We start from the raw sequence: 25,654 nt of genomic DNA, 5'->3' as shown, positions 1-25,654 counted from the left end.
CTATGTTTTTTTATTAGCACTATTGCCTTAGAGATACTGGTATAGTGGAGGATTGAAACTTTTTTGTGAATTTCCATGTGTAGTTTATAAAAATTAATTAAGTTGTGTTTTTCAAATCATCCTTTAGAAACTGCCTTTTAATATGCCATGGTGCCCTTTAAAAAATTGATTGCTTTAACACTATAGTAGAAGGCAGTGCATACTCGCACTTGTTGTATTTAGGATTCTTGTGTCTTGAGTTGTGTGTGTGGTCAACCCACTTGATTGCACTCCATTTGGAACTATGCCACTTTTTTTTGCGGTAAAAAAGAGGCGATTATATATTAAGCACAAAAAAAATGGGAATTACAAAAGATAGAAATAGCCGTCTCTTGAAGCAAAAAGGCAAAAGTGCCCATTATAGCATAGAATTGTCAGAAGACTTTGTACTTTCTAGTGATTCGTTTATTTGACTGCCACAAGTATGCCCTGAGTGATCTCTTCATGAAGTGCATTCATTACCTTGGATTTCCTAAACACAATGTGGAAGGCATTCCATTTGGAAATATGCATCCATTGAAGGCATTCCATTTGGAGTTATATACTATGCCAATTGAAGGCATTCACCATGATCAGAACTAGAATGGCTGGATGCACTATGAGAAGCTTGTGCCTAACAGTTCTGGTCCTCATCTGAAATAATTGTTACACTGGAACCTGGTGTAGTAGATAGCCCCGAGCAGATGGAAAACTCAAAGCTACCCTTTGGTGTTTGGGGTGCGGGACACGTGGAGGGGAATTCATCGAGTTGCTAGCCTTAATAACTAGGGTAGGATTGGAAGGGGATCCTTGCAAACCCATGGTTGCATAAAAAGGAACAAAGAGTGTGTATTTGGGCGGGCCCAACCTTGAATTTGATTCATTTCTTTGGCATCAACAATGGAACAGTAGGAGAAGATGGCGAGGAGGGGAGGGAAGGGGGAGGCCAGAGAGGGGACATGGAAGATGGCAAGAGGGCTCAGTAGGACGAGATGGCAAGATTTGGAGTAAGGACGTAGCAAGCGGGCAGGGGTGATGATTTTGGAAAATACATACATCCAAAATTAGCAATGTAACGCTTGCTTTCACTCCATATACATCCAAAATTGGTAATGCAACACTTGCTTTTACTTGAGGTAGTTGATCAAGTGAGCAATGTCGAGCGAGCAGGACCAAAGTAGCGAGCAAGAAAAAGTGAGTGAAGCATAAACAGTTGCCACGCTACCAATACATAATGTGACTGTATGTATGTACTCATAATTAATAAAGATTTTTAGTGCAAGCTTCCTCAACATTCAACATGACTATAACATAACATGACCCCATTGGGATTTGGATATAGGATGTCAAAATTCTCGTGTTTTGACCCAAAACATGAGAATTTAGACATGGGGTCCTATGCCTAAAATTTCCTCTTTTGGGCCAAAACAGGGAGCACGTTGCTCCTTATTTTGACGTTCTATGTATATTTTGATTCACAAATCCAAATGGGTCATCTTACATACCAAATTGATTTTGGCAAGGCATCAAAATGTAAATTTAATTAAAATTTAGCCAATTTGTTACATCGAATCTAGAGGAAAGTTTGCCTAATAGGGACCATGTCAATTTGTTGTCTATTTTGGCTTCTACTATTGATTTCTACATGATTTCTATAAGCAAAGAATCAAGATTGATTTGTTTTGGAATTTAATTCATTTTAATCTAATCTTTAGATTTTGTTGGATTGGTGGGATGTAAGAGTGAGTCATTGGGGAGGGATGTTTTTGTAAGAACACAAAAACATGGGTTTGGTACCAAGAGTGAATAGAGCTTCTAAAACCAAGCATTTGCCCATGCGGACTTTTCCATTCAAGGAGTCCTAGGAAACTTGTGACTTGTGTGGAAGTTCTCATTGGTGATGTCACTTACCTTGGTGGAGTGCTCGCTGGACATCGCTCGCTTGATCAGTTGTCTCTTGATTATGAGAGGGTGTAATTGTTTTGTATTGCCTGTTTTTGTGGCTAGCTTTTTTTAGTTTGCTCACTTTTTTCTTTTTTCTTTTGCGTGCAAAAAAGAGAACACTTTATTAAAAGGAGAGGAACAAAAGGTTACATTCAACTAAACACTAATGCTCAGACAAAGCCAACCAGGCCTGATCAAAACAGAGGGGATCATAGTCTACGTATGAAGCAAACTGAGTATCCGAAACGTGAAATCATGCATAAAATTTGAAGGAACTAGGATGTTGTGAAAAGCCAGAGCAATCCTGATGATGGGCCAGAACTCTTGAAGAATGAAGGCTCGAAGAACACTCGTAATGTTTTCTCGCTAGCTCTTTGGGAATCCTCCTTCCTAGTGATATAACTGAAGAGGAGGATTTAACTGTTATATTAAATCTAAGTTCGTAACTTAACAGAGCCCGTTCAGTTAGCATTAAAATAACTGCTAGATTTTGTTTCCCATTAGCAGTTAATTTAAGTTTGAGGACTTAGCTTTTTTCCTTTGCATTCCCACTAGAACATTTACCTCCTTCCACTGTTAGTGCTTGGAGGAGGGGCTGGGAAGCGTGATGCTCATGGTTTTGTACGATTGTTTGCGTTTTGCGCTGAGGATTTGAGAATTTGGAGGTTTAGAGAATTTTGAGATCAAAATGTCAAAGAAACGATTAGATTGACGCAGCTTTTTTCTTTGCAACGGCAGCAGCAGCAACCGGATTTGAGAATTTGAGAGCAAATGTCAAAGAAACGATTAGATTGTCGCAGCTTTTTTCTGTGCAACGGCAGCAGCAGCAACCCGGAAGGCGACGGAATGACGGAGATGCTTTTATCAACGAGTCGAAGTGCTCAATGACGAGGATGGTGAAAAGCCACAAAGCTCATCGTCTACTAATGGAACAATTCCCCAAAAACTGCTTTTGCAGTAGCCCGCGCCCTCTCAAAGCAATTAGATGCGTTTCTTCCCCCTTTTCCAAACAAACAAAGCTTCAAACCTCTGGTAACAGTCCGACCTCCGTCGCTTCAAATCTCTCTAATAGTTTTCGAGCACATCTTCCACAAATTACAGCTTCCATTTCTTTGATCGAAATTGAGCTCAAGATCCATCCTCAGCAAAAACCAAGAGAGACTTGGCTTCTACCTCTCAAGCGGCTGTTCCCGTAGAACAAGCGTTTGCTAGCTTCGAATCGTGGGCGGTCTGAGAAATCACGATCATGGGTCTGTAAGAATATCTTAGCCCAAGTTACTGTGCTGTATCGGTACCACGTTGTCTTCGTCAAGTTGCAACCATTTCATTGGTTCAGTAGCAGTGACTATGAGAGACTTGGCTATATATTTCTCTCTGCAGGGCGTCAACAGGATGAAAAACATCTACATGGTTGCTAGTCAATTGAGTAGTTGGTGCAGATCACACAGCTGCACGAGAAAAACAATGCCTCAACCAGCATAAGAAGACCCACTTTGAGAAGAAAGGGAAAAACATCTGTCCCTACCTTCCAAACCCAGACGATTGAGAAGAAGTCTAGAAAAGACCAGAGAGAATTTGTGCAGTGGAGTGCTAAAGTGAGCGCCTGGCACATTGACAGACCAGAGAAAATTTGTGCAGTGGAGTGCTAAAGTGAGCGCCTGGCACATTAGTGCTAAAGTGAGCGCCTGACACATTGACACACAACTGTTTTTTGTCACCAAGATTCATAAGGGGTTGATTTTTGGAATGGACGAGGGAATGGAGCAGGCTCGGTGCATGCTTGGCTGCTTGTAGCCTAGGCCATGGGTTTTCAACTGAAGAGGTACAATGTGTCATGGATTTGTATGCAGGGGCAAATGTTTGCAAATTTCTAATGCAAAAGGAGGGAATCTGTAATGCAAGGGGAGGGGACAAATATTTGTGCAAGAGGAGGAGGCAGATGTAATGCATAGGAGGCAGATTTGAATCTGTAATGCAGATGTGAATTTTCTGATGGCAGCTTTTGGATCCATTTTTGTGACCAAAGAAAACCTAACTGTAGGTTACTTGGATTAAGGCTATTGGTGGCTTATCTTGCACCTTCCTTGCCAAGGTAACCGATGGAGCAAAATAAAAGACGCAAACTGGTCACGTCAATGCTTTGTGGAGCAGCTGCTGCAACAGAGCAGCTTGTTGTTTGTGGAGAAAAGACAATGGGGTTTAGTAGAACAAGTACAAATATGGCATCCTGCCAGTACCACTTCAATGATGAAGAAGAAAGTGATAAAGTGATTATTCAAGCTGCATTATATGCCAGTCGCCTTCAAGATGAAGGATGGTGGGTTAAACCACGTAGCTTGATTTGGTTTGATCACTCATGGAAGTTTACGACACACACAGGTGGAAGTCGTTATTGAGAATGTCAAGGGAAACTTTTTTATGGATATGCCAAAAAATTGAAGGTGATTTGATGAAACGAGCAACCCGTTTCAGAGATCCAATACCTGTTTCTTGTAAACGTGCAGCAGCCTTGTATAGACTCAGAAAAGGAGTGGATTTGGTAGAAATCAGTGAGAAGTTTGGGATTGGAATATCAAGTGCCCATAAATGCTTGAAAGAAACTGTCAGTGCCATCAATCATCATTTCAAATATGCTATAAAATGGCCAGAGGGACTACGATTGCAAAGGGCTATTGCAGGATTTGAAGCTAAGTCTGGCCTTCCCAACTGTGTGGGCGCAATTGATGCCACACACATAAGCATTATTGCACCTCCCGGTCCTGTGGCACACGATTATTATAACAGGAAAAAGTACATTCAGTTGTGCTCCAAGTTGTATGTGATTTATCTCAGAATATTTTAGATGCTCTCTCTGGGTATCCTGGAAGCACACATGATAGTAGGGTTTTAAGAAACTTTGGACTGTTCAACAAAATTGAGAATGGCGAGATCCTTGCAGGAGAGAGTGTAGAGATTAATGCAGGATATCAAGCTCAACCATACATAGTTGGAGATGCAGGGTATCCCCTTTTACCATGGCTTATGGTCCCTTATTGACACATCCCAGCACTCCTGAAACCCCTGATCTGCAAAACAACCACACACCATGTCAGATCTAAGCAGGCTGCTCACCACCCAACCATGACATCTGCGGGATGTGATCCCGAATCAGAAGATGTCCCCTCCGAGCCACGAGCTGAGCTACTAGCACGAACTCCCAATCAGATCCAAACCAGCCTGGTGTCCCATACCACCAGGTGGCGCTGTGAAGCCCTGGATCTGTCACTGGGCCTTGGGCTACGCTAAGATGCAGGCGCGCGTCCGCGACTCAATCCAGGATCAGACCTGGCACCTAGGAACGAAACTTGCTCCCAACTGCACATTGAGAACTGAACCCCCTGGGCTCCTTTTATAGACTTGGGCCCCAGCGCCAAAAATAGCGAAGACCTATAAATAGTTCGTACCCTTGCCACTCAACCCGAGAATCAAGCCTGCCTAGCTCTAAGCCTCCCCAGGCTAACCTGAGCTAGTCCTGTGTACCTAGTACACGTCAGATACCAATCCGTGCACATGACATACTCCCCCTCCTCTAAGAACTCACTCCTGAGTTCGCTAAGAAACCTGGAAATGTTCTCTGGAGGTTTTGTAATGTCTCCCATGTTGCATCCTCCTCAACACGATCCTTCTACTTGATCTTGTATTCCGTGATAGTACGATTACGAATCTGTCTTTCACGAAATTCAAGAATACACTCAGGTTCGTGAGGAATAAAAGTCAAATCTGTAACTTCTATAATCTCGTGAGGAGAAACAAGTTGATCATCCGCACCCAATACTTCTTTCAGTCTACTGACATGAAAGACATCAGGAGGCAATTCTAGGCGATATGCAACTGGTCCAATTCGTTTAATGACCTTGAAAGGACCACAGTATCTGGGGGATAATTTCGAAACCAAACCAGTACTTAGGCTCTTGGATTCCTTGGGAATTCGCAAATATACCATCTTTCCTTCAGAGAACTCTCTGGGTGAACGATGTCTATTAGCATAAAATCTGTCCCGACCTTGGGCACTTCTAATAGACTCCTTGGCAAACTGCAACATTTCTTGCATATCTAGCAAGAAGTTCTTAGCAGCATCATTTTGAATCCCTTTTAACCCAACCATAACTGGTGACTTAGGTTGAAACCCGTACATAAGCATAAAAGGACTGTAACCAGTACTAGAATGCTTTGCACTGTTGTAAGCAAATTCTATCATAGGTAGATAATCTTCCCATGAAGACTGTCTCTTAGATACATATGCTCGAAGCATGTCTTCAACCAACTGGTTGACCTTCTCTGTACTGCCATCGGATTGTGCATGATCCGAGGAACTAGTACTTAGAGTAGTTTCCAACTTCTCAAATACAAGTGTCCAAAAGTTACTTGTAAACTTTGAGTCCCTGTCATTGACTATGTTAGATGGCAAACCATACAGCTTAAACAAGTGGTCCACAAACTCGTGAGCCAACTGAACAGCTGAAATAGTTGTTCTAGTAGGTAAGAACCTAGCCATTTTTGTCAAACGGTCTACTATGACCCGAATGGAGTCATGACCCTTGCGCGTTCGTGGCAAACCAGTAATAAAATCCATGGAAATACTTTCCCATTTATTACTTGGAATCTGCAATGGCTGTAATAAGCCCGTGCTTCTAAGGCGTTCTGCTTTAGGAACCTGACAAACCCGACAACCTACTACATAGTTCTCTATAAATGCACGCATCTTAGGCCAATAAAAGGTATGCTTCACAAGAGACAGAGTCCTATGTATACCTGGATGTCCAACACTAGGAGCATCATGACACTCGTAGAGAATCTTGGATTTAAGGTCCAGAACATGAGGCACACAAATCTTTTCATTCCGGAACAGCAAGCCGTTCCTAATCATCCACTGACCTCTCGCCGCGCGCCTGTACCGTAGGTGGCACAATCCCTGAGTCCTGGTCAACCATGGAGCTCCCATCCTGGACTCTCTGCCAATAAGAACTGAAATGACTATCAGTTGCGTATAGCCCTCTCAAGGATTGAAATAGGTCTGAGGATATTTCCGTAAATGACAAAGCATTTACAAACTTAACTCGACTTAAGGCATCCGCCACACTATTCAGGGAACCCTTACGATAACGTATTTCGAAATCAAAATCCTGCATTAATTCTGCCCATCTAGCTTTCCTTCCCCTCAATTCTGATCCATCACACACATACTTAATTGACTGATGATCAGTCAATACAAGGAACTTCGAACCATGTCTCCAAACCTTAAGAGCATACACTACAGCATAAAGTTCCTTCTCAAGTGTGGGCCAACGATATTGAGTGTCGTCTAGCTTCTTACTCTCGAAAGCTACAGGTCTGCCCTCTTGGAATAGAGCTGCCCCAATCGCATAATCACTCGCATCGGCCTCTAAAACATAAGGCCGGGTAGGATCGGGTAATGCAAGAACGGGTGCTTCCTTGATAGAAAGTTTCAAGGTTTCAAAAGCCTTGTTCATTGCATCATTCCAAGGGATTGACTGAGTAGACCTGTGTCCACGACCTTTCAATATGTTTGTCAGGGGTGCCGTGATATGTGAATAATCACGCACAGACTTCCGAAGAAATACCGTAAATCCTAGGAAAGAACGAAGTTGTTTCACAGTCTGAGGAATAGGCCATTCTAAAACCTTCTGGATACGATCCAGATCAATGCTAATACCTTCAGAAGAAATCTTGTGTCCTAAGTAAATGATCTCCTTCATAAAGAAGTCACATTTACTCATCTTGGCATAGAGCCTATGCTGTCTTAGAATAACTAAGACAACCCGGAGGTGTCCTATGTGATCCTCAAGCGTTCGACTATATATCAAGATGTCATCTAAGAACACTACAACAAATTTGCCCAGAAAATCCCTGAACAAATCGTTCATCATCTGCTGAAAAGTAGCAGGAGCATTGGTCAAACCAAAAGGTAATACGAGGAACTCGTAATGACCATACCTAGTTCGGAATGCGGTCCTATCTATGTGTTTAGCATAGATACGGATTTGATGATAACCCGTACGCAAATCAATCTTAGTGAAATACTTTGCTCCGGCCAAACGTTCTATTAAATCATCGGAACGAGGGAGAGGGTATCGATTCTTAATTGTCACTTTATTTAATCGTTTATAATCTATACACATTCTCTAGGAAGAATCTTTCTTCTTTCTTAAGAGGACAGGTGCACCCCAAGGTGATTTGCTTGGGTGGATATAGCCCATATTTAGGTAATCCTGTAGCTGGCTAGCTAACTCATCCTCCTCTACCTGGCTCATCCTATAAGGTGGTACACTGATAGGTTGAGCCCCTGGGACTAAGTCTATGCGATGATCTATTGCCCATTCTGGAGGTAAACCTTCCGGTAGTTGAGCTGGGAATACGTCCTTAAAACTATCTAACAACATTCTCAATTCACAGTGTTCAAACACACTTAATTCATTCTTGTTAATGACAGAAACATAAATGAAGAAAGTGGAATCAAAACACACTGATAGACATCATAATGAGAATTGTTTAATATATTTTGAAGCTGCATCGCAGATACAATAGGCCCCTGAGAAGAGGGAATTTTATCACACTGAATACAAAATTGGGTGTCCTTATCTACGAAAGAAAGTGTATGCTCCGTCCATCCGATCTGAATATTGTGGGTTTTAAACCACTCTATTCCGATCAACAAGTCTACATGCTCCAGATGCATAACATAACATGTAAGAGCTCCCGTGTAGGCTTGAATCCGGATAGGAAGCGCTTCAACCTTGCGATCCCAAAACTGCTTCCCAGCTGGAAGCTGCACCTCATAGGTGTGGTCGCTAGGTACTGTGGACAGCCCCATCTTCTGCACAAATTTGTAATTAACAAAATTGTGAGAGTTGCCCGGATCAAAGAGAATGTGAACCTGTTGGTCCATAACTTCTCCATAAACTCGAAAAAGATCATGGGAACCAAACAACGAAGTATTGAAAGTACAATTACAAGAGAGTGGGCAGGTAATGACATTTACTGAAATACCTGTCATCGAGACTTGGTTCGCTCCCTTGGCCTTGGTACTAGTACCCGCCTGGAGCTTCGGTCCAAGCACCAACTTTTGGTTCTTGCGCTTTGGACACTCATTCTTTGTGTGGCCCCGCTCCTCGCAATAGAAGCATCGCCCTTCTTTCTTGAGCCTCAAAGTACGAAGGAAACGGGCTTTACCATTCTTTGCTGGAGTCAAGTTTTTCTTGGAGGCGTTGTCCGTAGACTTCGTCTCCCCAGTACCAGTCGTATGTTGAAAGAACTTACGTTTGTTCTTTCCACTCGTGTCGGAAACTATAGTTGCTTTGGCACCGGCCATGGTATCATCGTATATGCGCGCATAATTCATGGCCTCCTGCAACGTTGTGCATTTGTTGTTTTTAATCTGCAACTTATATGAATTTGGCAAACCATCCACGAAGAAACCTAACAAGGTCACTGGATCCATCTTAATGGCCCTGGTTTGAAGATCCCGAAATCTTTGAAGATAAACTTCAAAGGTCAAGTTTAACTTTGACATATCAAGGGCTTTGAGCTTGCCAACAATATCGTAATCATCCTCCTTCTTCAGGAACTCCTTCCTGAAGACCCCTTCAAAATCTGTCCATGTATCGGGCTTAGGCTGGAGTTCCTTCCACCATAGCAATGCTTTACCTGACGTGAACCCCGCTGCAAGCTAGATCTTCTTCTCATCTGGATATGGGTGGAACTGAAAGTGTACCTGCCACTTGTGTAACCAAGTGTCAACTACCTCCTTCGTTCCAGACTTTTGATCGCCCGGAAAAGGGTTTGGAGTTATATTCGGGCCTAGCACTGAAGCCATGGCATCCACATGCGTGAGTGCCTGCACAGTGCTAGCTAGAAGGGTGAGAGTTGCTTGAATCCCCTGGAGTTGCTGTGTCAACCCCGTTTGATTTGCATTGACCTGCTCGAATTTTCCATCTAGAGCAGTCGTAAATTCACTGAAGGCCTTTTTTGTTATCAGGTCATCATAGAGACCCTGATCCTCCTCTCCCACAGGAGTGTAATCCAAATCCTGCTCTCCCATGGTGAACTCGGGATTTGCAGAATCAGACATAACTGAAATCTGATCTGAATATAAACTGAGAAAAATAACTGACTGAACCGAAGCGAAAAGGAGAATGGAGCAGAGGAAAACCGTCCCAAGAGATGCTGTCGGACGGAGATGCAGGAAGCGCGAACCGAAAGCCCACGAATCCCCGAATTTCACTGATCCCGCCACCCGATACACGTGCGAAATCCTGCGGTGAACAGCTACTGATGTGGCTGTACGGTCTGCTGACCAGGCCGTACGGCTGCTGACGCAGGCCGTACAGGTGCTGATGGAGGCCGTACAGTTACTGACGTGGCTGTACGGCGTCCGTACAGTCTGCAGGTACAGGTGCGATGCAGGAGGAACTAACGCAGGCAGGGTTCGCAGCAGCAGCTGACGCAGGCTGGCGCAGCTGTACGGTGCTGATGCAGATCCGTACGGTACTGATGCAGATCCGTACGGTACTGATGCAGGGCTGGCGCTGGTACGGACAGGCTGGAGCAGGCTGGCGCTCAACTCGAGGGGCAGATACAAGGCTCTTTGCAAGGCTGTGGGAGGGCTGGTACCCTGCCCCCATCTATATAGGGAGCAGGGCGGCCTAATTGGGAAGCCTTGCTTCCAAAAAAGGCCAACCTCCCCCAGCTTTGGAGGGGGTGCTTTTTTCGAAAAAAGCACCCCCACGCAGGCTGGTCACTCCCTGCTCGCAGCTCTTTGCGCCTCTCCCTGCACCGGCCAAATTCCGTACAGCCTTGACGTCACCTCTCCGCCTCCCTTGCAGCCCTTTTCCTTCTCTTTCCTACTTCTCTGCTCTCTTTCCTGCTTCCTATAGCCTTCTCTCACAGGCCCCTTCAGGAATCTTGAAAACTCTCCCTCCTTTCAACTACCTTTTCCTGAAATCTGTCCACCCGTGTTAACCCAGGAACCCAGCAGAAAACGCAGCAACAAATTTCGAATTTTAGGGCATACCTGGAGGAAAAATTCGTCAAAAATTCCCGCATCAGAAGTTCCTACCTCAGGAGTTGGCTCTGATACCAACTGACACATCCCAGCACTCTTGAAACCCCTGATCTGCAAAACAACCACACACCACGTCAGATCTGAGCAGGCTGCTCACCACCCAACCATGACATCTGCATGATGTGATCCCGAATCAGAAGATGTCCCCTCCGAGCCACGAGCTAAGCTACTAGCACGAACTCCCAATCAGATCCAAACCAGCCTGGTGTCCCATACCACCAGGTGGCGCTGTGAAGCCCTGGATCTGTCACTGGGCCTTGGGCTACGCTAAGATGCAGGCGCGCGTCCGCGACTCAATCCAGGATCAGACCTGGCACCTGGGAACGAAACTTGCTCCCAACTGCACACTGAGAACTGAACCCCCTGGGCCCTATAGCCCCAGCGCCAAAAATAGCGAAGACCTATAAATAGTTTGTACCCTTGCCACTCAACCCGAGAATCAAGCCTGCCTAGCTCTAAGCCTCCCCAGGCTAACCTGAGCTAGTCCTGTGCACCTAGTACACGTCAGATACCAATCCGTGCACATGACAATTATGACGGGCACAATTTGTCCATAATGAAGGCAACATACAATAAAAGCCATGTTCAAGCAAGGTTGCATATAGTGCAGACATTTGGGATGCTGAAAAATACCTTTAAGATTCTTACAATACCGATCAAACAGAGTATCAAATTTATTCCCCAAACAATTCATGCTTGTTGCATCCTGCATAATATCCTTCTTGACAAGAAAGACATGGATCTGAATGATATGATGGAGGAATCTCTTGAAGAAAGTGAAGGATCCAACAGTGATGAGAACTTTGGACAGGCTCATAGTGAGCAAGGAGAAGTATTAAGCGGTCAACTTGCAGAGTATTTGATTCGAAGATAGGCAAACTAGTAGATTTTTCATGATGAAGGTATGTGGAGGGATAAGATGGAGGTAGCACTGCAATATAGACGTGAAGGACTACATTCATAGCTTGTCATTGATTATGGAATGGAAATGTTTTGAGGGCATTAAGATATTGATCTTGTCTTTGCATCAATAATTCTATGCAGTTTTTTAGCTTTTCATGTAGAATGCATAATATAATTGGCAATGGTTGGAATATTCCTTATGTAAGGCTTGCATGTGCATTTGGATTACACTCCATTGACTTCCCAATCAAACCACCCCACCTGCATGCCTTATACGTGCAAGTGCAACTGCATGTGCACATGCATGCAAGTGTGAATCTATTAACATTGCTCATCATGTAGAAGCATGCACAATGTTTGCAAGGTCAATTTGTAGAGACTGAATCAAGACTGAAATGAGCTATTTCCTTCTGTGACTCTTGTTAGGAGTGGTGCACAACCATGTTGAATGATCCCATTGGGCTCTGTACACAAATAACATTTACTGTCAGTCTGCTGAAATTTGAGATTGAAAATCACAACTGATGTTTATGTGAAAACTAGAAGCATTGCTATTAATTTCCATTGTGATAACCAAACCATTCTAGATCATATTTTACATGTGATGCCACAATGAGGTCCAAGAATGTGGTGGTGGCAAGCTTGTAAAAACACATGAGCACATCATGCCAACAAGAGGAAAAAGCATCGGATTTTAGTACAAATGTTTGCAGGCATCTCCATCAGAAATAAACATTTTAGTACCTCGTTTGCAGGCCCCTTACCAAGGATAATGTAATTCTACACGATAATATTTAACAACATATAAGAAGAGGTTGCAATATTTATCAAGACCACATATGGAGTGTATAGACACTTCAAGTTTTAGCATATATTAGGAAATAAATGAACCTGTTTAAAGACTAGGAAACTAAAGGATTAGTTTACTTTAGTGAGAGATAATATAACCAAATGAAATTATGGAGATTCACACACACTCACATTTTCACCAATTTTGGGGCAATCCAGATGCACCCAAGTACATTTCACTCTACTTGCAGGATTCTGCAAGAATGCAGATAGGCCTCATCTGCACAGCCAGAACTAATAGGGACTGTAGTCCAGAGCTTTCAAACAACCCTGCCATTGGCAGCTCTTGCTCCATCCGTGGAGTCATGCCATCTTTATCCAGGACTTAGCAGGATTGTTTACCTCCACTAGCTGAGTTATCTCCTACAGCTCAAATCTTCATCTAGAATTTACAGTTCATCATGCCATTGATAGAAGCTGTTATTTTTCACCCAGTCACAATCAGACTAACTCACACCTGTTCAAAAATGAAAAAACGAAGTACAAACTTTATCAGATTTTAGTACCTCGAGGTACTAAAACCTGTTCAAAAATGAAAAAACGAAGTACAAACTTTATCAGATTTTAGTACCTCGAGGTACTAAAATGTCTCGAGGTACTAAAATGTTTCTTTCTGCTCTCTATGCATTATATCTCTTCATTATACATATTAATGTTCCATCAGATTTTAATCTTTGCATCTCATCAGAACTCCGTTATATCAGGGTCATTTTTAATCCAACAAAAAACATATGGACACCTCTACCCAGTTAAAATGATCTACGGGTGTTAATGTTTCCTAATGTTTACAACATTTTAAAGCACGAGTGTGCAAACCCACACCTGTCACCTGACAAGGAAATCTTTTAGCAAAACTAGAAGTAAAAAGTTCCCAAATTCTGCACTTATGATGTAAGACAATTACTAGCATTGCAATGTAGAAATTCAATACAAGCAAATTTACAGCAGCTCTGAAAGTTATTGTATGCAAGTAGCCAAAATACATCATGGGGGCAAGTTATGATTTACATCAGCAGTGGCCTGATTTATACATCAGCACTGAGTAGCAAAATACATCAGCAGTGGCCAGATTTATAGATAAAGAGGCCTTCCAAAGGAGTGCAAAATTTCCATGTCATGTTGCATCACAATGAGCATGCTGTGTAACATCATATCACTATGTAGAACCAGTACATGTTCACAAGTTTTGTCATACCATAGCACTACTCCTTACATACCCTTGCAACTATCCTTCAATAAATTTTTAGTACAAGAAGTGCAATTTTCTCACATTCGACATCCAAGGCCTGCTTGTAATTCTTTTCTTTCTTTTCTTCATTTGCCTTGTATGCTGCGGAAAGTTCCAATATGGCATTGACTGCACTATTGGTTTTCCTCCGTTTTACCACTTGATCCTTGCTCCGTATCTCCTGGAATTCTCCCACTATTGTTGGAGTCTGACTGTGCAGATGAATCCATGGTGGAAGGTGGGGTCATTGCAAGACGCCTTCCAAAAAACTCATCCGGCTTGCTGTACCACTCTTGATCTAGTTGTGCAGGAAGATCTTCTTTCTTTCTATCATCTTTTGTCATATTGAAGTAATCTGGACGACCTGATTTATTTTAAAAATCCTTCACAACCTTGTATTCTGAAAGAAGATTCTCCCACTTCCCTTCGCAGTGGTTGACATCTCGGTTCTCAAAGCCATTCTCCCTTAGATTTTGAACTACAGAATTCCATCTTTCTATGCTACTTACCATCTTGTCTCTGGACGTACTATTCTCATACTTGTCATACTCTGCTTTTTTTTCTAGAATCAAGGCATAGACTTTAGTAGTACTTCAATTTTTGGCCCTCTTTCGTTTCAAAGTGTCACGGTGAACCTGCAATTGCTGACTTTGTGTTTCCAACCTTGCCCGGCCTGCATGATGATTAGTAGGATCTTCTGTGAGATCTACTGTCTCCTCCATATCTCAACGACAGGAAAACCCTGTCCAATAACAAGTGCCATAAAAAGTTTAGACACCCATGTGTAACACCACCTTCTTCACTATTTGAATCATAAATTTAGGAATTATAAATAATAATAGTTCACCAAACAGTTTCTTCTCCACCTTTGAACAACAGCTCAAGCCTCCAACAACTTCAAATGGTTGACCATGGTCCAATTACTCTTTTGAGTCTGAAGGGCATGGTGTTGAAAGAATTCCCTGCAGCCCTCTAGTCAGGAGCAAAGGGTGTCATTTCTCAGCTCACTCAGATCACTTTTCAAAGCAATATCTGGAAACTCAAGAGCAGGTCTGTAGGTACGTCAAGCATGGCCTGCTTTTTTTTCTTGACTGTCTGAACATTATCTGCCGATCAAGCTAAATTCCAAGCACACTTCCACTGTCTGTATGGGCATATATGTGTTTGCAAACAAGCATTCAAGATGCAAACAAATGTGGCTGCATTAGGAGAGATGCCTTCCAGCTGCCTCTGTCCAAATTAGCTCAGTGCTTCTTGATCAAGCCCATGTTTAGCATATCATGTGATTAGAGCATTCCATGAGACCCCATCTCTGTTCCCACTATGCCCAAAAGCTTCCACCTCACATTGCAGCAGCCCACATTGTACTTGTTACTGATCTCGCTGTTAGCATAGAAGCCACACTATTTGAGCTACTAATCTCACTGTCATCATGGAAGTCATGATGTACTCAGCCACACTGTTTGCTCCTGCTATCCACCTCCATCATCCTCCACCTCAGATTGCAGCAGCCCACATTGGACTTGTTACTAATCTCGCTGTTAGCATGGAAGCCACACTGTTTGAGCTACCAATCTTGCTGTCATCATGGAAGCCATGTACTTAGCCACACTATTTGAGCAACTCCTGCTGTTCACCTCCATCTCCACTTTTTCCAATATCTACAACAAGAGCATAAACACAAATCTATAAAGGCAAGCTGATTTTTATGACATAGTTTCATGAGCTTCATGAGCTTGGGGGGATTAATGTCCCATCTTTTCCCTTCACAGTGCACGAGATCAGCATTCCAGCTTGACCCATTCTGCCCATCTATTTATTGCTCTCTGCGTAGCATAGTAGTATAGTATACCTCTCAAAGCTCTCTGTTGCTTTTGCCCACCACCCACCCACATCTTTGGCCTCTGCCCTTTAGCCCAAATAGCTTCTTTGTCTTTACAAGCTTCTTCCCTGCATTTCTTCTGCCCTGTTCCCCATTTGGATACTTGCCCAATTCCTCCACAGAGGCCTCCATTGCCTCTGCCCTCCCCATCCGTTCCCTTTGCCCAATCCCCCTCTTGGGTCTTTCTTTGCCTACATTGCTCTTGCTCCTTCCCTCTTGCTTTCTCTACCCACTTCCCCAGTTGGGTCGTCTTCTTCTCCAACAGCAAATTTGTGCACTTGTACAGCAAGCTTGCCAACACAGACCATGCTCAAGATGATGATTTGATTGCCTGCCATTAATCCTTTTCTGCATCAGGCACAGAGCTTTGAGGCTACCAACCTCACCGTCCTTCCTTTTTCTGCTCATTTTCATCACAACCTTTGCATGCTCGTCGCTCTCTTAGCTGACAGACTGCTCAATTGCTCCCACCTCTTCTTCTTGCTCTTAAAATCATTGCTTTCATTCTGCTCTTGATTCTGCCTGTCTGTTTGCGAGCTTTTCCATCACATGATCCGAGAGGAAATTTGGGTTGGGCTTCATCCGAGAGGAAATTTGGGTTTGGCTCCGAAGAAAGCCATAATGCTTCATCAAAACTCGAACAAGGGTGAGAAGCTGTTCTATCTACGCCATTTCGAGTGGTGGCAGTAGAAGAAGCTTGTCCATTTTCTGGAGATTCCTGACCGAAACTCACGCTGTCTGGGTGTTACGGAAGCTATGATATAACAGGATGGAGAGAAGGCCGAACGATAGCACCTTTGTGTGGTGCGATTGAAGAGACGATCAAATGGACAGAGCGTACTCCATTCCATTCCTAGGCTGGGAGAGGAGTTCTGTGGCGGAACACAGGAACACACTTCAGTACAGCAGGCCATGAACGCCCATTGAGTCCATATCTTTCAGCACGCAGCTCCTGCAATACTTTGCATTGCAAACGAGGCACGTCTCTTTCTCCTGCAGCCTATTGCCCTTTGAACACACATGGCCTTCTCCTTTTCTTCTTTGCTGGTTGTTCAAGGAACGAGAATCTGCTGAAGTTTTATTTCGCATCTCTCGAGAGAACCCATTGGGACCGTCGTCAGCTACTATGCTATGCTCACAAAAGAAGCCCTATCCATGGAGGTGCATCGGAACAGTCCTGAACGGCGCTTCTAACGGTGAGAAGGCAAGTGTCATCTTCTTACAGAGCCTCTTCATCTTCGAGTGCTTCACCACTGTCAACACCCCCATCGTAGGTCGCCCAGTCCTTGCAAGAGGACCCACACTGCCCTCATCGGTGCAATACTTCCAGAGATGGGGAGCTTGTCGTCCCTCCAGCTACTTAGCCTTCTCACAATGGCCTTCGTGGAAATGTCCCTTCGAAAATCGGTAAACTCACCAACTTGGAGCATCTTGATTTGAGCTAGGACTGCTCCCGTGGAGCTTGGAAGCTTGAAGAACCTTGTAGACGAAGAAGAGAGAAAGCAGGCCAAACGATGCTCACCAGGTCGGCGATGGCGATCTCGTGCCCCGCGAGCAGTACCAGATCGTAGTTAAAAATCAACTAAACTTTAGGGGACCCGTTCATTCGAGTTAGCACAATTAACGGGCTTGATCTAGTCGAAGATTCTTCGATACGCTGAGAAATCTAGCCCAAAATCTTCGTACACAAATGCCTTGAAGCACCGCCAAATCCTCGTACGCAAATCTTGAATACGCCTTGAAGCACCTGCTTCAGATGAACTTATTCCATGGGCTGCACGACTCGCGTGGTTGAAGGTTCTCATTCCTATTTCTGCTTCGCCATTGCTGCTCACTCGCCCTCACCTTTTCCATTCTCTTGGACTTTGCCTTCTCTTCAAGCTCACAGTCTGCTTTTTTGTAGCCTTCCTTTTCACTTTCCCAGCCTCTCGAGATCTTTATGGCTGCCTTGCCCGACTTATCCTTTGGAGCTTGCTCCCATCTTGATTTCGATTTCATCTTGCCGGATCTCTGGCCACCGACAGCAGCACAATTTGCACAAGGAGCTCCCGCTGCCGGTAATCCGCCCACATCCACACCGAGTTTCAGTCCCTTGCTGTTTGTCCCCCCCCCCAATGGCCCCGTCGTAGAGCCCCACGTTTTCAATTCTGTGACCACCACTGCTTACGATTCTTCGTCTTTGGAATTACGCCTTCCTCCGAGTACCGAGGCTTCTTCCAACGTACACAGTGAGCTTTCTGCTCTTCCACAGCTGCCACCTCGCCCCTCGTTTCCTCAGTGCGATCCCAACCAACCCATGACGCTCTGTACACAGTTCAAGAGTATTAACACCTCACAATCCGGACTGATGACGGACGGCGGAGACAACCTTCACGAACTACGAACGCGGCCCATGAGGAAAGGATCTATCTCCTACAGAGAGTCGCACATCAAGTCTGAAAGGCAAAGACGACAGGGAATGAGTGCATTGTTTACCACCTTGAAATCTTTGCTTCCAAAAGCAGCTCTCCTTCTTAAGGTAAGAGCCGACACAGAGTGTTTTGGCTCTGGAGTCGGTACATCATTTAGACTCGTTTTGCTCTGCCGGTAGCAATTATTTACACGATTCAACTTTTCTTGGAGAAATTGCACGTCTGACACTCTTGGTACACCCTGAACCGTCGCTTAATTCCTCACGTCCTGCACAGTCGCGTTCTTCATTGTGTGCACGTAACGCGATCTCATGTTGATATTTCTGAACCATGGAAAGCTGAGCGCTGACCCGTTTGGTCATCCCCGCAGTCCGACAGGTGCACCATCTTGGCCTACGTTATTGAATATATTGAATCTCTCAAGCAAAAGGCTCAACACCTTGCCAAGGTAAATGCTCAACTGTTAGCCTAATCGCCAAGTCATGAAGCGCAAAAGAAATTAGCATGGGCGGCTCAATATGTAGTTTCGAATGGCAGGCACGCGGGAGACTTGGAGCCACTGGAGTGCGTCTACCTCCGTCCCAAAATCTGTCATGTCCAATTGATGTGACCGTCACTTTCAGGGGGAGCGCTGATATCTTCATCGCCCTCAGTTGTCCAAAGAAGCAAGGATTATGGTCTGAGCTGCTGTCGCTTTTAGAGACGCAAAATATGGTTATACAGCATACGACACTTTCAACGACCTCAGGTTTCTGTTTCCATTGCATTCTAGCTAAGGTAAGAAGCCTATTGCTCACCGGGAACGTAGCGATCGTGATCACGAGGGCAGGTTTTGTCTTTCGTGCACGCCATGCATGCCGCCAATGAAGTGATCTTCGAATGGGCAGGGAACCGAATTGCATGTTTCTGTGCTTGCGGTGATTCTTCTGTCAAGTATTTCGTTCGTTATTGTACAGTAGAGCCGAGTTAACAAGGATGCCAGCTGCTTTGATGTTGCAGTTTTCGGATGCATTCCATTATTCATGTGAGGAACTGCGGGAAATTCTTCGTCAATTCGTAGTCTCTCAGTTTGAAGCGAGCAGTGTTGCAACGTCGGCAGAGCTGTGAAAGCACAACTACTCCATTGGATTTCTAGTTTTTTTGGGTCACTCCTCTTCTTCTCTCCACAACTAGTTCATACGACTTTTGATATAAAGACTTTGCTTGTTTCGCTCCACTATGTGCATCTCTTCCTGAACTTGAGTATAATAAGTAAATTAAAGAACTACACGGTGTCTTTTTGGTCTTTGTGTAATAGATATAATAAGAATTCTAAGTAAATAAAAGAAGTACATGGGTCTTTGAGGTCTTTCTCTAATAAATATAACAAGAATTCCAAGTAAATTAAGTCTTTGCGGTTTTTGTGTAATGGATTGACCGTTTAGAGAGAGAGCAGAATCATTTAAGCTATTGTAATAATGGCCAATTGGATTTGCCACTAGTGTAAAAATTTGAAGCTTGCGATCTAGTGCTCCTATGAGCATGATTTCAAGGCTCGCATTTTTTTAAAAAATGCATAGAAAAATCACATGCTAAAGGTGCTCCTATGAGCATGATTTGAAGGCTCGCATTTTTTTAAAAAATGCATAGAATGCATAGAAAAATCACATGCTAAAAAACAGATGCAACTTCTAGAATCATAGTAATGACACTTTCGTTAAGCTAAGCTTAGTCAACTATAGAAGATTTAATTTATTCAATTAAACGAACATAATTGAACCAATTGAATTGTCATAAGGGGATGACAAAAGGTTGGGAGATGGGGAGGAGAGGATTGACGAGTGAGATGGGAGACATCGGAGTGAGGCAGGTAGACCAAGAGGGGATGGGATTGGCAAGAGGATAAGTGAGGGCAAAGAGAATGGGTGAGGAGTAGCAACTATGAAGGCAAAACCAAGAGGAGATTTGAGGGGGAGCTTTGAAAGGAGAGCAAGCCAGGAGCAAAAGTGAGGGGGAGAGAGCGACCAAGAAAAAAGCAGGGGGCTTGGAAGAAGCGGTAGAGGGTAATTTACTAGTGGCACATAAGTGCTCCTTCAGGTAAGACAATGCATACGCTTGAGGGAAGGAGGGAGGGAGGGAGGAGCAGGAGAACCTGTGCCACTATAGTGCGCCACTATAGTGCATGCTCTTGAGTGGAGAAGGAAGAGGTGATGAGGGAGGGAGGGAGGGAACTAGAGAGACACCTTGAGTAGCGAGGGGGGGCGGAGCAAGGAGGGGAGGACCAAACATATTCTTTACCTCATCTCTCTTCATCATGCCTCCAACAATTGCCATGCTCCGGAGTCCAAGACCATATATATTAGCTTTCAAAGTCTTATATCTATAAAGGGAGGATCTAGGCAAGATAATAAAATATGGAATGAGGTTGTTGCCAAAGTAATAGCCAATGGAGATAAGAAAATAGGCTCAACCAACTTTTTGAGATCTTCAACATAATTGGCCAAACTTGCATAAGGCTATGTTGAGGTATACTAGCACACTAACACTTTATAGAGCACACAAGCTCTTTGACATAACTAGCTAAACTTGTATTTAAGGCTACATTGAGGTGTGCTAGCACACTAACACTCATAGAGGAAACAAAGAAAACACCTCTCACATCACACACTCCACTGAACGTAGCAATCAACAAGTAGAGCTAAGCATAGAACAAGTGAACTCTGATGACAATAGACTTAGAAGAGCAGCTTGAAAAATTTCACATATGGTAGCCTTAAAGGCCTCTCTTATTTCCCTTTTTTTCATAGACTAGAGAAAGTATAAGGATTTCGAATCAAACTGAACCTAGGTCAGATCTAGGTCAATAATATGTAAACTAACATAATTACAAAATGCAATCAATGCACTTATTTCATGCAATATTTTGAAGAGAATTCATTTTAACTTTGATCAAATCACATCAAAACTAAGTGAAGCCTTCGTTGTCAGGTCAAGTACATCAAATCCAAATCCTTTGTTCATATTTTGTTAAAATACAATTGCATTCCAATTTATGACACTATTACTTTTGGCACTTTTCCTCTTTGTCATCCCACATGTTCTTCATCCCTTCACATGTGACTATCTCTTCATCGTCCATGTCATCATGTGCGACCTTATGTTTGACCTCTTTATGATATCATGTGGTTAGATCAACTTGCATTTGAAACTATTTCTCTAAATTATATTTGTTGGAAGCTAAATTATATTTGTTGGAAACCCTTTTCTAATAATATCTTCAAATAGATACCCTATCCTACAAAAGGTTACCTCCCATCCTGGTGGCTCAAATCTTCCAAGGTGGTTGCAAGCTAACCTTGCCTGAATTCGTTGCCCAAATTTTTAAATGACAAGAGATACAATCTGATTAAAACTTGGAAATATCAATCCTTGTTTCCCTATGTATAATCTAGGTGTATGAGGATTGTCCCAGATTTAAACAAGTAGACAGTGTGATATTAAATCAATTATATCTCCCTCTTCATACATCATAGGCCATATCAATTTATAGGAAGGCACCTTACATAGTGGAGAGCTTAACCATATTTATTGGTACTTTTTTGAACTTTATATATGTTTGAATATATAAGACGTTCTAGACACATAAGGTTATGTTGCCCACATATTAAATCTATAATCCAATGGTTAGAGCTTGTGAAATCTACTTTTAGTGTTTACCTCAAGTTGTCAAAGGGTTGGTTATGTAAATTGAAAACAAATGTAGAAATTTGTAAACAACTCGAAGCATATCAATTTCACAAGGGTGACAAAATATGAAGAGGGGAGAGGAGAAGAGTGGAGATGAGGAGAGAAGGCACATCTAGAGAGCACACCACAAATGACTAATTGTACACTAGATTTAGTTGAAAATGTAGAATATATTCAAACCCATTTAGGGTTAGGGTTAGGGCATCTAACCCTTTCTCTTATAGCACTCTATTGGGTTAGTGCTATGCACACATGATCACATGATGATGAGCGTGAACTCTCAACACCTTTCTTCAAGATCAACATCATGAAGTAGGCCTTCCCTCAAGATGGTGATTCTGGGGAATTGAAGAAGGACTGAGCATTACATTCCATCACACCCCTTTAATGGGAATGTCCTTCCTCTACGCCAAACCAAGAGCTAGTCGGTGTTTCTTGAAAAGCTCTTTGGTAAAGATGTCTGCAACATTCTCTTTGCTATCACAATGTTGCAGTGTGATGTCACCAAGTAACACTCTTTCTCTGATGAAGTGCTCTTTGACATCATGTGCTTTGTCCTGGAGTGATATATTGGATTCTTGGCTAATGCTTGAGCCGATTGATTATCACAGTGTATTGTTGTTGGCTTTGACTCATCAAAGTAATCTGTTTCCGACAATAGTCTTCTGAGCCATATAGCCTCACATGCACTTGTAGTGAGTGCCCTATATTCTGCTTCAGTCGAAGACAAAGAAACAGTTAGCTGTTTGTTTAACAACCATGATATAGCATCTTGACCAAGGAAAAATGCATATCCCTCTGTCGATCTCTTGGTCTCATGATCTCCGGCATAGTCCACTGTCACAGTGTCCATGCAACAGTGGATGACTTCCTCTGTATTCTATCCCAAACTGTCTTGTACCTCTAATGTATCTCAAGGCTCTTTTGGCTGCATTCTAGTGAGACTATTTTGGATTTGCCATAAACTGTGCTAGTGAGCTTACTGCATAACAAATATCTAGCTAAGTGATAGAAATATAAGAGTCATTGACTATAGTATCTGTCATTGACTGTAGGCTTTTCCGAATCTTTAGCAAGTTTCAAACTCTGTTCCATGGGAGTGGTTGCAATCTTGCAATTTGTCATGTGAAACTTCTTCGAGAGACTGTCAACGTACCTGAGTTGACTCATGAATGTGCTATTTGAATCTCTCCAGAACTCAATTCCAAGATAATAGTGCATAAGTCCAAGATCTTTCATGTCGAACTCTGCAGATAAGTCGTGTTTTAGTTTTCTGATGAAGCTATCCTTGCTTCCTGTCACAATCAGATCATCTACATACAAAAGTGCAATAGTAATGTCTTCCGCTTGAACTTTGTAGTAGAGAGTATGATCTGCATTGGACTTCATGTATCTCAGATCAGCAAAATACTTGTCAATTCTGCTGTACCAACTTTTGGGTGCTTGCTTTAAGCTATAGAGACTTTTCTTGAGATGGCAAACCTTATTTTCCTTCCTGGTTCAACATAGCCTACTGGTTGTTGCATGTAGACTTCCTCGTCTAAATAACCATTGAGAAATGCATTCTTAACATCGAGCTGGTACACATTCCATCTGATGAGTGTCGCTATGATATCAAGGACCATATGGAATCCATCTTTGCTACTGGGGCATAAGTCTCATCATAGTCCTGACCATATCGGGAATTTCGGGCATGGCTTAGATTGGAAACTTGGGGAGATTCAAAGCGTCCCCTCTATGGTGATCTAGTCTACTCTGATCTAGATCTATACCAATCATCGATCGATGAAAGAACAGTAAATAATTTCTTTTCTTTGGTTCTTTTTATGTGCTGGGTCAGATGCATCGATGTAAAGGTTGATGTGTGTGTAGGAAGTGGTTTCGTTGATGAAGCTCAAAAGTGAGTGATACTTGTGCTGAAATGCGTGTGTGATGTGACAACATGTAGAGCACAAAAAATAGAGTGACTTTTCTTTTTGGAGCGCCCTCAAATTCTTCATGGATCAACAGATACGACTTGATCTAGGTGGAGGGGCAAAAGGAATGCAAATGTGCTCAATGATGATGTGTCATTGTGGGTCACATGCAATGATGATGTGGCACTGTGCCTAGGAAGAGGTGTGCCTATGAAGTAGTGTGCTGAGGTGGCAACTGTGTGCACATGCAAGTTGCACAATGTGCATGTAGTGTGATAACTGTGCGTGCAAGGGGTCAGCGTGCCATGTGGCACTGATGATGTAGTAGTCTAGTTTAATCAAGGTAACTTGATCATGGTTAACTGACCCATGGTGAACTTGACTAACCCTTCAACCCAGGGTCTGATGATGATGTGGTAGATGATGTCAGTAATGATGACATGTTTGACGTGGACCTGATGATGTGGCAAGAGGATAAGGTATGCTGATGTGGTAGTCGGCTACCACGTGGTAGATAATGATGATGTGGTAGCCTCACGAGATTGATGATGTGGCACTGTCCGTGATGATGTGGCAATAGGGCCAAGGTGTTGACGTGGCACTTACTGAGGTGGCATATAAGCTGCCACGTAGTGCTACTTTCACCACCTCCTCTTGTGTGGTGACCTTGAGATAAGGTCTATGCCACGTGCCGATTGAAAGTCAATCCTTGGGTCACCGGAATCTATGAAGATTCCATTGAGATACGACGAAATCAACTATGATTCTATCAACGGAATTCTTTCCATCATCTTCCTTGAGCAGCCCTTTCGTTGGGCTTTGTGGTGGCCAGTCGGTGCTTCGTGGAGGTCATTGCTATCGGCAGATTGGAGCAGTGTATGGCAAGTTGGAGTAGTGTATGGCAAAGATCGAGTTGGTGGCATAGCTTTGTGAAGCGCTTGGAGCTTTAGACGCTTGGAGAGGCTTTGTGCATTCTCTAGCAATCATGCATCTATGGCCCATGGCTACAGGAGATTCTGTTGAGTGCCTTAGGCGCTGATAAAAGCTGCTAGTGGAGCTGTAGTAGGAGCTGGGTCCTAGTCGAGGTAGTAAGGTTGGTCGTGGTGGCTAGCAGGCGGGTTGTCAGCCGTTTTGCGGGAGGAGGAGCCTGCTGGATGGCTGGTGAAGCTTTGCAGACTATTGGCGGCGGTTCGTTTAAAGGATGCCCACTATAGGTGTTGCCCATCATATGTTGTAGTGTTGCCCTTTGTTTGAAGGTTGCATGCTGTAGGTTGGAGCCTTGGAGCTCGCAAACAATGCTATGGAGCACTTCCACAGATGTTTCTCATATGGAGCTACCAAGTATTGAGTGATGTGTCATTGAAGGTCGAGGCTGGTCGATAGTTTGGATGGTAGCTGCAATCAACGTAGGAGGTCACCGACTAGAAGCTCTTAGCGATTTGGAAGGTGACACATCACTTGTAGTTCTACTATAGACCTTCAAGATGGAAGTTGCTCTTGAGAAAATTGAGGGCAAAGATGGGGAAGATGGACTATTGCTAGTTGGCTGAGTATGTCGCTGGCTCACAAGAACTGATCTCTCTCTCTCTCTCTCTCTCTCTCTCTCTCTCAATGGAGAAGAACCTCTCTCACCATAGATCTCTAAATTAAATGAAT

The 25,654-nt window shown here is 43.4% G+C and overlaps 1 protein-coding gene and 1 pseudogene across 1 annotated transcript; one reads left to right on the top strand and one right to left on the bottom strand.

Annotated features, from left to right (window-relative positions):
* Positions 1 to 4,581: 4,581 nt before the first annotated feature.
* On the bottom strand, positions 4,582 to 10,090 carry LOC147895242 (uncharacterized; annotated as a pseudogene).
* A 7,508-nt stretch (positions 10,091 to 17,598) lies between these two features.
* On the top strand, positions 17,599 to 19,463 carry LOC147895241 (transcription factor FAMA-like). The gene is made up of 4 exons (XM_087383436.1): positions 17,599 to 18,463; positions 18,727 to 18,804; positions 18,894 to 19,133; positions 19,356 to 19,463. The coding sequence occupies exons 1-4, from the start codon at positions 17,885 to 17,887 to the stop codon at positions 19,461 to 19,463; spliced, it is 1,005 nt and encodes a 334-aa protein (XP_087239562.1). The 5' UTR covers positions 17,599 to 17,884.
* Positions 19,464 to 25,654: the final 6,191 nt, after the last annotated feature.

This window comes from Dipteris shenzhenensis, chromosome 13 (genome assembly GCF_047967505.1).
Source record: "Dipteris shenzhenensis isolate YYH24624 ecotype China chromosome 13, Dip_SZ_1.0, whole genome shotgun sequence".
NCBI classification, from domain to species: Eukaryota; Viridiplantae; Streptophyta; class Polypodiopsida; order Gleicheniales; family Dipteridaceae; genus Dipteris; species Dipteris shenzhenensis.
Note: the sequence above shows the minus strand (reverse complement) of the source record. Positions and strands in the feature narration are given on the sequence as shown.

Excerpts from the sequence above, each read along its gene's own strand:
- LOC147895241 (XM_087383436.1), top strand. The coding sequence starts at position 17,885 with ATGGCTGCCTTGCCCGACTTATCCTTTGGAGCTTGCTCCCATCTTGAT. Across the intron at positions 18,805-18,893 it reads AGGCTCAACACCTTGCCAAG|GCACGCGGGAGACTTGGAGC; the intron begins GTAAATGCTCAA and ends TTCGAATGGCAG. Across the intron at positions 19,134-19,355 it reads TCCATTGCATTCTAGCTAAG|TTTTCGGATGCATTCCATTA; the intron begins GTAAGAAGCCTA and ends TTGATGTTGCAG.